General features: G+C 47.6%; 1 protein-coding gene across 6 annotated transcripts in view; it reads left to right on the top strand.

Annotated features, from left to right (window-relative positions):
• HEMK1 (HemK methyltransferase family member 1) overlaps positions 1–13,335 on the top strand; it is a 114,058-nt gene that overhangs the window by 32,621 nt on the left and 68,102 nt on the right. For all 6 annotated transcript variants that reach the window (XR_011023942.1, XR_011023941.1, XM_068252995.1 and 3 more), the window contains one exon: positions 9,331–9,422. Coding sequence is in view for 4 of the 6 variants with exons in the window: in XM_068252995.1 (XP_068109096.1) it covers positions 9,331–9,422 (92 nt within the window). In the remaining 2 variants the exon portion in view is untranslated. The remainder of the gene's footprint in view (positions 1–9,330; positions 9,423–13,335) is intronic.

The raw sequence follows: 13,335 nt of genomic DNA, 5'->3' as shown, positions 1-13,335 counted from the left end.
TTGCATTAGGGGCACGTTATGCGACCTTAAAGTCGCATCAAACGCAACGTTCCACTGTGAAAGAGGCCTTAAAAAAACACCAAGCATTTTCAGTGCTGCCTGCCAGTGCTCTACTTCGTACATTTCCACAGTGTTTCAAACGAATTGAGTAGTACTATATATTGGTGTTCCATAGAGGTTGGTGGTGATAAACTATGTAGTGGGTGATGCATGTGAACGACGTGTTATCTAATCACATAGTGCTGGGACCCACTAGGAATCACTAAAGAGGAACTGTAGTGAAAATAACAATTAATAAAATTGCTTATTTTTTACAATATTCATTTATAGATTATTTAGTCAGTGTTTGCCCATTGCAAAATCTTTCATCTCCCTAATTTACTGTACATTCTGAAATGTATCACTGGTGATGATCTTTATAGTTCTGTCAGGTGATCTTTGCAGAGAGTTCTATGTACAGAGGGAGATACTGCTTGCTTGGTAGTTGGAAAAAGCCATTATTTCCCACAATGCAACGAGGTTCACAGACAGCAGACTGTCAGAACCATGGTCATGATATCACATTGTGGGAGGGTTTTTACCACAATATCAGCCATAACCCCTCCCCCCCTTCCCCACCATGACCTATTTGAGAAAAAGGTAGGGGGGTATCGACTACTGATAGGAATACAGTTCAATCCTTGGTTAAAGTTCCTCTTAAAGGACAACTGAAGTGAGAAGAATATGGAGGCTGCCATATTTACTTCCTTTTGAACAATGCAAGTTGCCTGGCAGCCCTGCTGATCTATTTGGCTTTAGTAGTGTCTGAATAACACCAGGAACAAGCATGCAGCTAATCTGGTCAGATCTGACAATAATGTCAAACCCCTGATCTGCTGCATGCTTGTTCAGGATCTGTGGCTAAAAGTATTAGAGGCAGAGGATCAGCAGGAAAGCTAGGCAACTGGTATTGTTTAAAAGGAAATAAATATGGCAGTCTCCATATCCCTCTCACTACAGTTGTCCTTGAAGGCCTAGTTCACAATAGCGAGCTTTTCAGGAACGTTTTTGGGCTTTGCTGATCGCCGGCAATCAGTAAGGAGCTGTAACAATGTATTCCTATGGGAACATTCTCACGGAGTCACGGCAGCATTTATTTGTATTAATCACACGCGCTGCATGCAGCATTCCGGACGTGATTGCAATGCGATTTGTTACACAAAAATACAGAGTGATTTTCAGATCAATTTGAAGGTATGTGATTTTGCTTCTACATTCCACTCTGTGATCGCTCCAAAAGTGATGCAGGCAGCGTTTTTGTGATGTCATAGGAATTGCAGCACTGTAGTAGAATCACATACCTCCCAACTTTTTGAGATGAGAAGGAGGGACACTTAAGACACGCCCCTTCCGCACCCCTGATCACGCCCACATCACACCCCAAGTCACGCATACCATAAAGATTTCATTTAAAAAAATGTTTTATAATACAAACCACACTGGTCCTTTCTATCCTGGTTCATTTTCCTTCATATTAACATTTTAGAATTAGTAATATATCAATTTAAAGGATGGGAATAAAGTTTAGAGTCAATCAAATACATTTTTTAGTAGAGAAATATATATATTTGCATAGAAAGAGGGACAAAGTCCCGAAAGAGGGACAATGAGGAGGAAAGAGGGACAGAGGGACTGTCCCTCCAAAAGAGGCACAGTTGGGAGTTATGGAATCACCCTCGTAGGATTCCACTGTTGTAGCGATTTGACAATCTTCACCGATTGGCAAAGGCTCCAAATGCGCTCCCAGCTGTCACAGGCCCAGTGAAATAGACACTATGATAAACTCCTTCATCAGAGTAACCAACACCACATGCATCGTTCTCAACTGTCCCACTTTTGGAGGGACTGTCCCTCTTTGGGAACCCAACCCCATGTCGCTCCCCTCTGTCCCCTCCTCATTTGTTCCTCTTTCAGGACTGATGTACAGATTTATGTAAATATATGTATTTTTCGACTGAAAAGTGTATTTACTTGACTCTAAACTTTCCCATCCTTTAAATTGATATATATTTTTTTCTATATATGTTAACCTCTTGAGGACCAAGCCATTTTTTGTTAATTGGGCCACTGCAAAAGCTGCAGGGCCGCACAACACGGCACACAAGTGATTTCCACAAACACACACACACACACACACACACACACACCTTTTCTTCCCACCAACCCAGCTCTCTGTTGGTGGGGTCTAATTGCCCCCCCCCCCCCCCCAGTTGTTTATTTTATTTTTTTTATAAATATTTACTTATTTTTTATTAAATTTTACTTTTTTTTATTTATTTTGTTATCCCCCTCCCCGCCAGCCAATCAGCGTGATCGGCTGTCATAGGCTTCAGCCTATGACAGCCTATCACTCCCCAGCCTATGAAGGGGACAGCCGTGTCGCACGGCTGTCCCCAGTACAGCGCTGCTGCAGATTGCAGCACTGTACACAGTTATTAGACGGCAATAGTCGCTGGGAGACTGAAGGCGGTGTGGGGCTCCGCCTTACAAACAGGAGATGCGTGCACAGCCTGCACGTGCTCCCCTGCTAGCCTCCATAGAAGGCCGTTCACGCCAATCAGCGTGGAGCGGTCCTGGGGCTGCCGCCGTGTACACGCCAATCGGCTTGGAGCGGTCCTGGGGCTGCCGCTGTGTCCACGCCAATCGGGTTGGAGCGGTCGGCAAGTAGTTAATATGTAGGAATATGAACCGGGATAGAATAAAATCAGTGTGGAATGAATTTTAAAACATTTTTCTTTCTAAATCTTTATGGTATGTGTGACTACGAGTGTAATAGGGGTGTGATTAAGGGTGTGGCAGGGCGCAGCTTAAAGGACCACTTTCGTGAAGATTTCATTTTTAACCCCCCCCCCACAGTAGTTACACCAAGCATACAGAAGATTCACTGTGACATTTATCTCAATATCTAATATGGCTCTTTAACTATCCTCATGTCACCGTACCCTCTATGCGTCAGCCCTGCACTAGCGCTGACGGACTTCTGTAACTGTAATCCCATCATAGGGGAACCCTTGGCAAGCGTTGTCAATAAAGTATATGGCAGATGGTCATAGTCATATACCAGATTACATATAGGTGTGTGTGTGTGTAATATACTGTATATATACACACACCTATATGTAATCTGTATTTTCTTTTTCAAATACAGACATGTGGGCAACAGTTCGGGCTTCACATTTACTACTGAGCATGCTCAACTCTTCCATTCGTATCTCGCCGCTCTGCGCTTGCGTGTCATTGCAAGCAGGCAAAGCAGCGGTAATTGAATAGACAGGTAGAGCGGTTACAGCGTGATTGCGCAATGCGAAGTGGTGTCCGCGCTGCACTGAGAGCTGCCTCACTAATTACCTGGCATGCAGAGAGTGCGGGGACCTTTCGGGGCCGGAAGAAGATTGGTTACATCGTGCAAGTTTCCATCAGGTTATGGAAGTTGGGGCCAAGTAGAAAAAAAAAGGACTATACCATCTGTCATATACCGTATTTTTCAGACCATAAGACGCACTTTTTTACCCCCCTAAAGAGGGGTGAAATGTTGCTGTGTCTTATGGTCCGAATGTGCCACTGCAGACTGTGCCTCCATTAAATGACTGGCAGTCTTGTGATCCCCTCCTTCCCTCCCTGCTTGAAAGCTAATGTCCCATATGGATTTCGTGGTCACTGTAGTAACACCGGCAATGTCCAGCAGCAATCAGCCCCCTCCATTCCATCCCATGCACGTGTTGCAGGCTGCAGCACACTGTGAGCATACAGTCCCTCCTTGTCACTGCACTCTGTAGCTTGGGGGGAGAGAAGCTCCACAAGACACCTCTGCACCATGGACGCACCAGGTTTAGTATAATTTTTTTCCCTGGATTTTACCCTCTAAACCTAGGTGCGTCTTATAGTCCGGAGCGTCTTATGGTCCGTAAAATACGGTTCTTTATTTACGCTTGCCAAGGGTTCCCCTATGATAGGATTACAGTTACAGAAGTCCGTCAGCGCTAGTGCAGGGCTGACGCATAGAGGGTACAGTAATGTGGATAGTTAAAAGGCCATATTAGATATTGAAATAAATGTCACAGTGAATCTTCTGTATGCTTGGTGTAACTACTGTGGGGGTGTTTAAAAATGAAATCTTTTGCGGTAGTGGTCCTTTAAGTGTCCCTCTTTCTTATCTCAAAAAGTTTGTAGGTGTGCACATGGAATGATGAAATTGGGGCCACCATATCACTGCATCCAAAATCAACACTTGGAAATAACTTTTTAAAGAGAATCTGCATTGTTAAAATCGCACAAAAGTAAACATACCAGTGCGTTAAGGGATATCTCCTATTCCCCTCTGTCACAATTTCGCCACTCCCCGCCGCATTAAAAGTGGTTAAAACAGTTTTAAAAAGTTTGTTTATAAACAAACAAAATGGCCACCAAAACAGAAAGTAGGTTGATGTACAGTATTTCCACACATAGAAAATACATCCATACACAAGCAGGCTGTATACAGCCTTCCTTTTGAATCTCAAGAGATCATTTGTGTGTTTCTTTCCCCCTGCAGCTCTCATGCACTGAAGTGACAGGCTGATCGTTTCTTCCCGCAAATAGCTCTGCCTGTGTCTGTAATTCCTCAGTATGTGAAAGCCCAGCCAGCTCAGAGGACGATTTATCCAACTTGTAAAAGATAAGAGAGCAGAGAGAAGCTGCCCTAATCTAAATAACACACAGGCAGTGTGCATAGAGGGGCCTGGAGGGGGGCGTGCATAGCAGAACCACAACACTAAAGAACTTGGCAGCCTTCCAGACACAGGGCGACAAGTCCGACAGGGGAAAGATAAGCTGATTTATTACAGAGATGGTGATAGTATAAAGTGCTGCAGTAAGCCAGAGCACATTAGAATAGGTTTTGGAACTTGTAGGATGGTAGAAAACAGGATGACATTTTTGTTACAGAGTCTCTTTAAAATACTTTATTATGATGTGATAGCCTTAAGTCCATTACTTGAGTGAAACAACACATGCAATTTGATCAATTCTTCATTCTATATCTGCTGAGATCTAATTAAGATCAAGTGAAAGAGGTGGCAAAATTGATCACTAATACCCCATCGATTTTTAATCGGGAGTCACCAATCACTAATCCTATCCAGCTGTCATTGACCTGTGTATGGCTAGCATTCCATTTCGCGAGGGTATGGAGCAGCCCGTCAAATAGCTCAGGGGTGTCAAACTCAAATACAAAGGGGTCAAAATTGCACACTGGGACCTAGTCACAGGTCAACATCAATGTCTACCTGCCACCTTATAAAGTTCTCTGCTGTCTAATGGCCCCCTCCAACCTCTATACAGTTCCCTAGTGTTTATTGCTTTCCCCCTACCTCCCTCATATGACTTCCCCAGTGTTCTAGGGCTTCACCTCCAATATAGCTACTCTGGTGTTCTACAGTGGGCCAAACATTGCAAAGTGGGGAAACCACTTGAGAGATAAATTTAGTGGCTCCGCGGGCCAGATTGGGCCCGCGGGCCAGAGTTTGACATGTATGGAGTAGCTGTTGTGTGGGACATACAGCAAGTACAGCCAGCCACTGTGACCCTGACTGTGCAAGAGAGAATGGTATATGTAGCAGGCTGGACTGTGCTATGCACAATCCTATCTGCTGCTAAGAGGTTCTGTTGCCATTAGCGGACTTCTGTATCCTGGTAACAAATGCTGTATATTAACAGAATCACAAGTTACATCACAGGGCGGACCAGTGGAAGTGTAGATTACCTACTGTAAATTACCTGCTAATGATTTATAATTAGAGGGTTGCTTTCTGAGTCTTGGAATTCTGTGTAGATCAGCTCCTGTCCTCTCCTAACCTCCTAACTGTGTGTTGTGACTTGTCATGCTGATAAGACACAGTGTTTTCCTAATAGCAGTCAGCACACACAGAGCACTGTATTTTCTTCCAGCCCAAGGCGCCTGTAAAAAAATAAATAAATAAAAAGTCACAGGGGATTGCCGCTAGCAGAACATCGCTACAGTTAACAATATTCTACCTAACGATATTCTACTGCTGGATTCTATAGTAAAAGATGAATAATGTTTACTGATATTTTACTATAGCTAAATCTAACCCTACTCTCACACAGAACTCCCTCCTGGTGGTTCCTAAGATCCTCCTTGGTGGTGCTTAACCCTAAAATCCCCCCCGGGTGGTGCCTAACCCTAACATCCCCCCCCTGGTGATGCCTAGCCCTAAGATTCCCCCCCTCCCCGATGATGCCTAAACCTAAGATCTCCCCCTGGTGGTGCCTGAACCTATTATATCCCTCTAGTGGCGCTTAACCCTAAGATCCACCCTGGTGGTGCCTAAAACTACGACCCCCCCCCCCGGTGGTGCCTAACCCTGAAATCCCCCCCCGGTGGTGCCCAACCCTAAAATCCCCCCCCTCCCCCCTGGTGGTGCCTAGCCCTAAGATCCCCCTGGTGGTGCCTAACCCTGAAATCCCCCCTGGTGGTATCCAACCCTAAGACCCCCCCCCCCCCCCCCCCCCCTGGTGGTGCCTAACCCTAAGATTTCCGTTGATGGTGCCCAACCCTAAAATCCCCCCCCCCCCCCCCCCTGGTGGTGCCTAACCCTAACACACGCACTACCGCCGGCAATGACTGGTCCGCCGGACACTCTCGCTGGGCGGACGTTCAGCCGACAGTAGCACGTGTGTACGCGCTGTCGGCGGACTGATAAGGCTGTTTCTGAACGATCCGCTGCGGATTGTTCAGAAACAGCCTTATCAGTCCGCTGACAGCGCGTACACCCGCGCTACTGTCGGCTGAACGTCCGCCGAGCGGGTGTGTCTGGTGAACCCATCGCTGCTGGCAGTAGTTTGTGTTTGTACGCACCTTAAGAATGGTGGTGCCTAACCCTAAGATCCTCCCTGGTGGTGCCTAACCCTAAGATCCCCCCCCCCCCCGGTGGTGCTTAACCCCAAGATCCCCCTGGTGGTGCCTAAACCTAAGATCTCCCCCTGGTGGTGCTTAATCGTAAGATCCCCCCTGGTGGTGCCTAAACCTAAGATCTCCCCCTGGTGGTGCTTAACCCCAAGATCCCCCTGGTGGTGCCTAAACCTAAGATCTCCCCCTGGTGGTGCTTAACCATAAGATCTACCCCTGGTGGTGCCTAACCCTAAGATCCCCCCTGGTGGTGCCTAACCCTAAGATCGCCCCCTGGTGGTGCCTAACCCTAAGATCCCCCCCCCCCTGGTGGTGCCTAACCCTAAGATTTCCACTGGTGGTGCCCAACACTAAAATTCCACCCTGGTGGTGCCTAACCCTAAGATCCACCCCAGTGGTGCCCAACCCTAAGATTTCCTGCACCCTCCACCCCGTAGTGCCTAAACCGAAGACCCCCTCCCAGTGGTGCCCAACCCTAACCTCCCCACTGGTACCAACCGCCACCCCCTCTCCTAACCCTTAACCCTCCCCCCACTGTAAAGCTGCAATATTGCGGCTAAGGTGTCAAATTTGGGTGCCGCCGTAGGCTCCGTGCCCGCTATCCAACGCCACAATTTGATATTTCCGCAAACCCCCAATGCCAGCAATTCTATCGGGCGCCTCCGGGTGTAGGAATTTTCAATGCTTGCCGCTAATTGGGCACCTGATAGCAGTCGCTGCCATGTAACCAAATTGTCCTTTTCTGCAGCTAATTACGGCTTTTATCATAGGCGCCTATGGCAGCGCCTTTCTTCCATAAGGGCTCCTGCACCCTTTTTACCTGATTCAGCAGTAGCCGCAGTATTTACACTGGCCGGTGTTAGGGCTGGTTCACACGGACGCTTGGCAGGCGTTTATCACTGGCGTCCAGGACTTGCCCTTAAATGCTCCCAGTCAAGTGAATGGGAGCATTTGCATTGGGCTTTTACCGGAATTCCAATCTCGATTTTTCCAGTTGTTTCAGGCGACCGTTGACGTAGCGTGGATGTAGCATGCGGCGTCCAGGGATGATTACCGCCGTGTCTTCATGTCTCCCTGTGGGGATTAAATAACACTGATCGTGACGGGACGCCTCCAAAAGCTTGAATGAGACCCCGCTGCAAGCCATGCAGAGGTCCATATGAACCAGGCCTAACACAAGGTGCATCCAGCAACAGACTCTCAACTGTGTCAGGATAGCCGTAGCTGCCCTGCACTTGCTAGAAAGCTTTCCACAGTAGCCACTCAGCCTGCTCCTAAAGTACCCTGAAGGAATTTAAAGCGGACCTGAACTCAGACCTTCCTCGCTGCTTTAAAGATAAGCATCAGCATAATACCCTTTAAAGAAAACATTTCTTTGTTACAGCTGATAAAAATCCTGACATAAATCTGCACCGCCTCTACTTCCTGCTTTCATGGAAGCAGACATATTGTTAACATCCTGTGCTTTCAAATGAGCTTATCTGCCATGGCAGTCAGGTGACATGGGAGAGATCAAATTACAACTTGTGATTAGTCACAGATGAGGGGGAATTAGACAGGCTAAACTCTCTAAATACATGCAGGGTCCATTTCTCTATGTTTTCCTTTTGTCCTGTGCAAGAGTTTAGGTCCACTTTAATGGTCGCCTCTGTTCTGGCAAGAAGGGATGAATAGGCAATACTTTTCAGTTTGGATCCAGGAAACAGCAATGAAACAGCACTAACAAATGACCTGCTGTTTGGAAGAGATAAGGGTGACTTGTCTACAGCTTTCGCTACTGTCAGCCATGACATGTTAATTCTGTGATTACAGAGGCAATTATGTCAGCAGATTCCAAATCTTCCCATCTGACAGGTCACAGCAGGCATGTTTAGGTTCCCACTATTCTAATCCAATACCATTGGTTTAGGGAGTTCCACATGGTTCAGTGTTGTCACCTCTACTCTTTCCATCATCATTTCTGAAGCTGAGCTCCGATAAGTTGCTTATGGTGTTTATTTGAGCATGCATAAAAAAAATGGCGTAGGTAAATTTGGTTGCAGGGTGGAGCTGAAGCTGATGGCTCACCCTACTCTAACTATACTTGCTGCCAAATCCCAGCCATGGCACTGCGCCCAAATTAGCTGTTTTATGGGTTTCATATGTCATGGATAATACAGAATCCCCCATGAGGAGATGGGCTAGTCCAAAACCTGTCAGTTCTATCAGATTTCTATTACCTACTGTAAGTGACAGCAACATAAGATAAAAGTAATTTGCATCTCATTTTACTCTGAAAGAAATGGACTTCGTATTTCTTTGTGTTTACATGTATTTAAAATGTTATGATTTTTGCGATAGTGGTCCTTCAAGGCACGTCATGTTTCACTTTGTGTTCTTTGCAGTTTTACAGTCTGACCCATGAATTGGCTCGCTCTCCGGTTTCGTCACATCAGCTGGCACACATCAATAGGATGGCACAGGAACGCCTTAGAAGGTGAATAGATCTCATTGTATTGTTGGTGGCACAGCCAGAAATGGTACACTAAGCTCCAGGCACTGCAGCTACCGGATGGCAGAAAGGTTTTACGTGAAAAAAGGAGCACAGGATGTGCCTGGACAATTATGACATTTGTGCGTTCCCTCCCCGCATATTGGAGGGAAGGGACGCAGGCGGGGAGCGGCGACTTAGAGGAGGCGGAGGAGCGGCGAGACTGACAAGTACAGAAGTAAACAGCCAGCTGGCGACACGCTGCGTGTTGCCAGCACGGCGTATGATTTATGGGGGCATAGCAGAGCGCAGAGGGGGCTTGGGGGAAGCAGTATAGCAACAGTGGCTGGTCATTGTATGCAGACCCAGCCTCTGTGTGCTAATAAGATTCTTAGAACCCACCTCGGGTTCTCTTTAAAGAGAGCCCGAGGTGGGCTAATAAAATTAAAAAAAAAGTAGGCTACCTGATCCGAGATGCTGAGCGGAACAGGTAGCCACCAAAACCGCCACTCTCTGCCACGCCTGTGGGTCACAATGGCCCACTTTCACTTTCGTGACCTCTGAGTCACGACGCTAGAATGAGAGATTCTCTCTCCCAGCAAGCAGGGAGGCGGGGAGCAGCAGGGGGCATGGCCAGGGAGAGAAAGCTGCCCAATGGCAGCTCTGGAAACCGCATGGGAACGCCCCTGTGTTTACCTCAGAGATGGCGACAAATAATGTCGCCGATCTCAAGGGGGGGGGGGGGGGCTGTGGCATCCCACCTGCCCCCCCCCCCCCTCCCCAAGAACCACCCCGGGTTCTTTTTAAGAATCATAAGTACTGCTGTCTGAAGTGCAGCACTGCATGCTGCTGTCTTACCATCTGCAGCAAGTGCTGTCTATAGTTCAGCACAGTCAGGCCTCCTTCCTAGCACTTCCCTACAGAATTCATTTGCCAGTTTCCAATGCCTCTATGAGCGCCAATTGCAGAGGGTGCTGCATCCTGAGATGTGTATGGAAAGATGCCCTCTGTGCTGAAGAGGAGGTCTGCGGCCCTGTAGAGCTGTAACCCCTAAACAGGGCCGGTTCAAGTAACAATTGGGCCCTAGGGCAAAATTAGCCTGGGGGGCCCCCAACAGACACCCCCGACCAAAAATGCGTCATTAGGGGCCCTTTGTAGCCAAATTTCCCTCCTGGGCCACTGAGCTGGCTGATGACCCTCCCTCAATCACCTCCCAAGTTAACTGTGCTCCCTAGGACCTCTGCAGTGTCTATGTCAGTGTAGTGTCTCACCTTTCCGCCAGCACAGGTGAGACGCTACTCTGTCAAAGACTCTGCAGAGTCCCTGGGGAACAACAGTTAAGATGGGGGGGACACCTTGGGGCCCCTACAGGCTCTGGGGCAATTGCCCATTTTTTCCTATGGTAGCTCCAGCCCTGCCCCTAAAGCTTTGGACACATGTCAGAAGAAAGTCATTAAAAAAAGGAACAATGGAAGACACTTCGTTTGTGCGTCACGCCGTTTGTGATGGCGATGAATCATCAGATTTTTGCGCGCACAGACAGAAATGTCACTTCTTCTTTTCACACAGCTGCACTTTTTTTCTGATGTTTTGTTCATGATCTACTGATTCCTGTACACAGTCGTGAGTATGAATGATTGTTGGTCGAAACGATCCGCTGGGTAGATTGGATAAAGTGATTGAGAACTGTTGTTTATTGTGGTCTTTTTCAGTCATTTGCTTTGCTTTTATTTTCTTTAAGGATAATCCGTTGTTGCCTCTGACACAGGAGACCTGGGTTTGAATCTCAGCTTTTCCTGTTCAGTAAGCCAGCATTTATTCAGTAAGGTGACCTTGGGAGACTCCCAAACACTGCTACTGCCTACTGAGTGTGCCCTAGTGGCTGGAGCTTTGAGTCCACCAGGAGAAGAGCATAATATAAATATTCTGTGTCTGTGAACCTCTGACTTGTGTATGCAGCTTGGAGAGCAGCCCCAGCAGTCACAGGGGGGCCTGGGGGGGATCCATCCTCTTCCTATCTCGAATATCATGCGTCCCCTCAGTGCAGGTGATTTTGTGGCCATACTTATTACAGGTGCGGCAGAATCATGGTGACCGCAAGGCTGGGAGGCGTTCATGGCGTCAGCACTTGTTATATGACCTCTAGAAGATGCAACCCCCTCCTGGGCACTGGCGGACATACGGCCATGCAGGCTGTGCCAGAGCACGAGGGCCCCTCGAGTTCCGTTTCTCCAAGGGCCCATTAAGTGTTGCCGGGTTATTTCTTGTTTTTTTTTTTATCCCCTAAATTGGTTTTCCTCCGGGGGCCCTGACTCCTATACTCCCCCGCCTCACCTCGGGGGGCCCCCTCCTATTATGAGCAGCGGAGGAGGAGCAGCATATACAGCAAGGCTCCGGCGGGGTAATCAGACGCTAGAGGTCCAACCTCCCGTTCTTCGCTGTCTCCTCTGTATGCCGCTCGCACTGCTTCCTGGTTTAGTGCGAGCGGCATACAGAGGAGACCGGGAAGCTGGACCTCTACCGTCTGATTTACCCTGCCGGAGCCTTGCTGTATATGTCGCTTCTCCGCTGCTCATAATAGGAGGGCCCCCCCCCCCCCCGAGGCAAGGCAGCGAGGATAGGAGTCTAGCCCCCACCCCCACTGAGCTACCTGTCTGCAGCTGCCTAACTTCCCACCCGGCTACCTAACTTCCCACCCGGCTACCTATCTGCCCACCCGGCTACCTATCTGCCTACCCTCCCACCCGCTACCTAACTGCCCACCCGGCTACCTATCTGCCTATCCACCCACCGGCTACCTAACTGCCTACCCTCCCACCCGGGTACCTATCTGCCCACCTGGCTACCTACAGTTGTGTTCAAAATTATTCAACCCCCACTGAAATGGAGTGTTTTGGCCAGTTTGACATTGATTTTGATCATTTCAGTCATCTTGTTTACAATTAAATCAAAGAGGCACTTGTAAGACAAATATAACATTTATAATGAAATAAAATATAGAGAAACCGAGAGCCCAATATAGTGTAGTATGTTAAAACATAAACGAAGTAAGGCAAATCAGTGAGAAGAATATACTCACAAACATGGGTTACCACACAGGCAACCACTGTATAAGCAGGTGAGGAGATTAGACCTGTCCCCACTCAGGATTAAGAAGTCGCTCTCTGTAGATGAGAAAAAAGGGGTAGATCACCCCTCCACCAGGGGTGGACACGATTTTGCAGTAGGAGAACAGAGGCGCCAGCAGAATAAAAGTGGATAAAACCTTTAAAATTTGCTTGGAGGAAGCGGTGGACTTACCTCCATAAAGCAGACCCGAAAGACTGTCTGAAAAGTAGCAATCACATTTATTATATGGTACCCCAAAAGTGCAACGCGTTTCGCAGGCCGAGCCCGCTTCATCAGGCAATAAAGTGGGGACAAAACAGAATTCCAGCAGTAGCAGGTGTAGCGCCTCAGTGGCACTGAGGCGCTACACCTGCTACTGCTGGAATTCTGTTTTGTCCCCACTTTATTGCCTGATAAAGCGGGCTCGGCCTGCGAAACGCGTTGCACTTTTGGGGTACCATATAATAAATGTGATTGCTACTTTTCAGACAGTCTTTCGTGTCTGCTTTATGGAGGTAAGTCCACCGCTTCCTCCAAGCAAATTTTAAAGGTTTTATCCACTTTTATTCTGCTGGCGCCTCTGTTCTCCTATTTATAATGAAATAACCAAAAATGTCTTTTCTGTGCTCACATCATTATCAGTTTTATTCAACCCCCAAGTGACATTCATACTTAGTACAACATCCTCTTCCAGTTATAACAGCTTTTAAACGTGAACCATAGCTTCACACAAGTGTCTTGCAGCGATCTACAGGTATCTTAGCCCATTCTTCATGGGCAAAAGCCTCCAGTTCAGTCACATTCTTAGGCT

This window comes from Hyperolius riggenbachi, chromosome 9, assembly GCF_040937935.1.
Source record: "Hyperolius riggenbachi isolate aHypRig1 chromosome 9, aHypRig1.pri, whole genome shotgun sequence".
Classification (NCBI taxonomy): domain Eukaryota; kingdom Metazoa; phylum Chordata; class Amphibia; order Anura; family Hyperoliidae; genus Hyperolius; species Hyperolius riggenbachi.
This window is presented reverse-complemented; position numbering and strand designations above follow the sequence as displayed.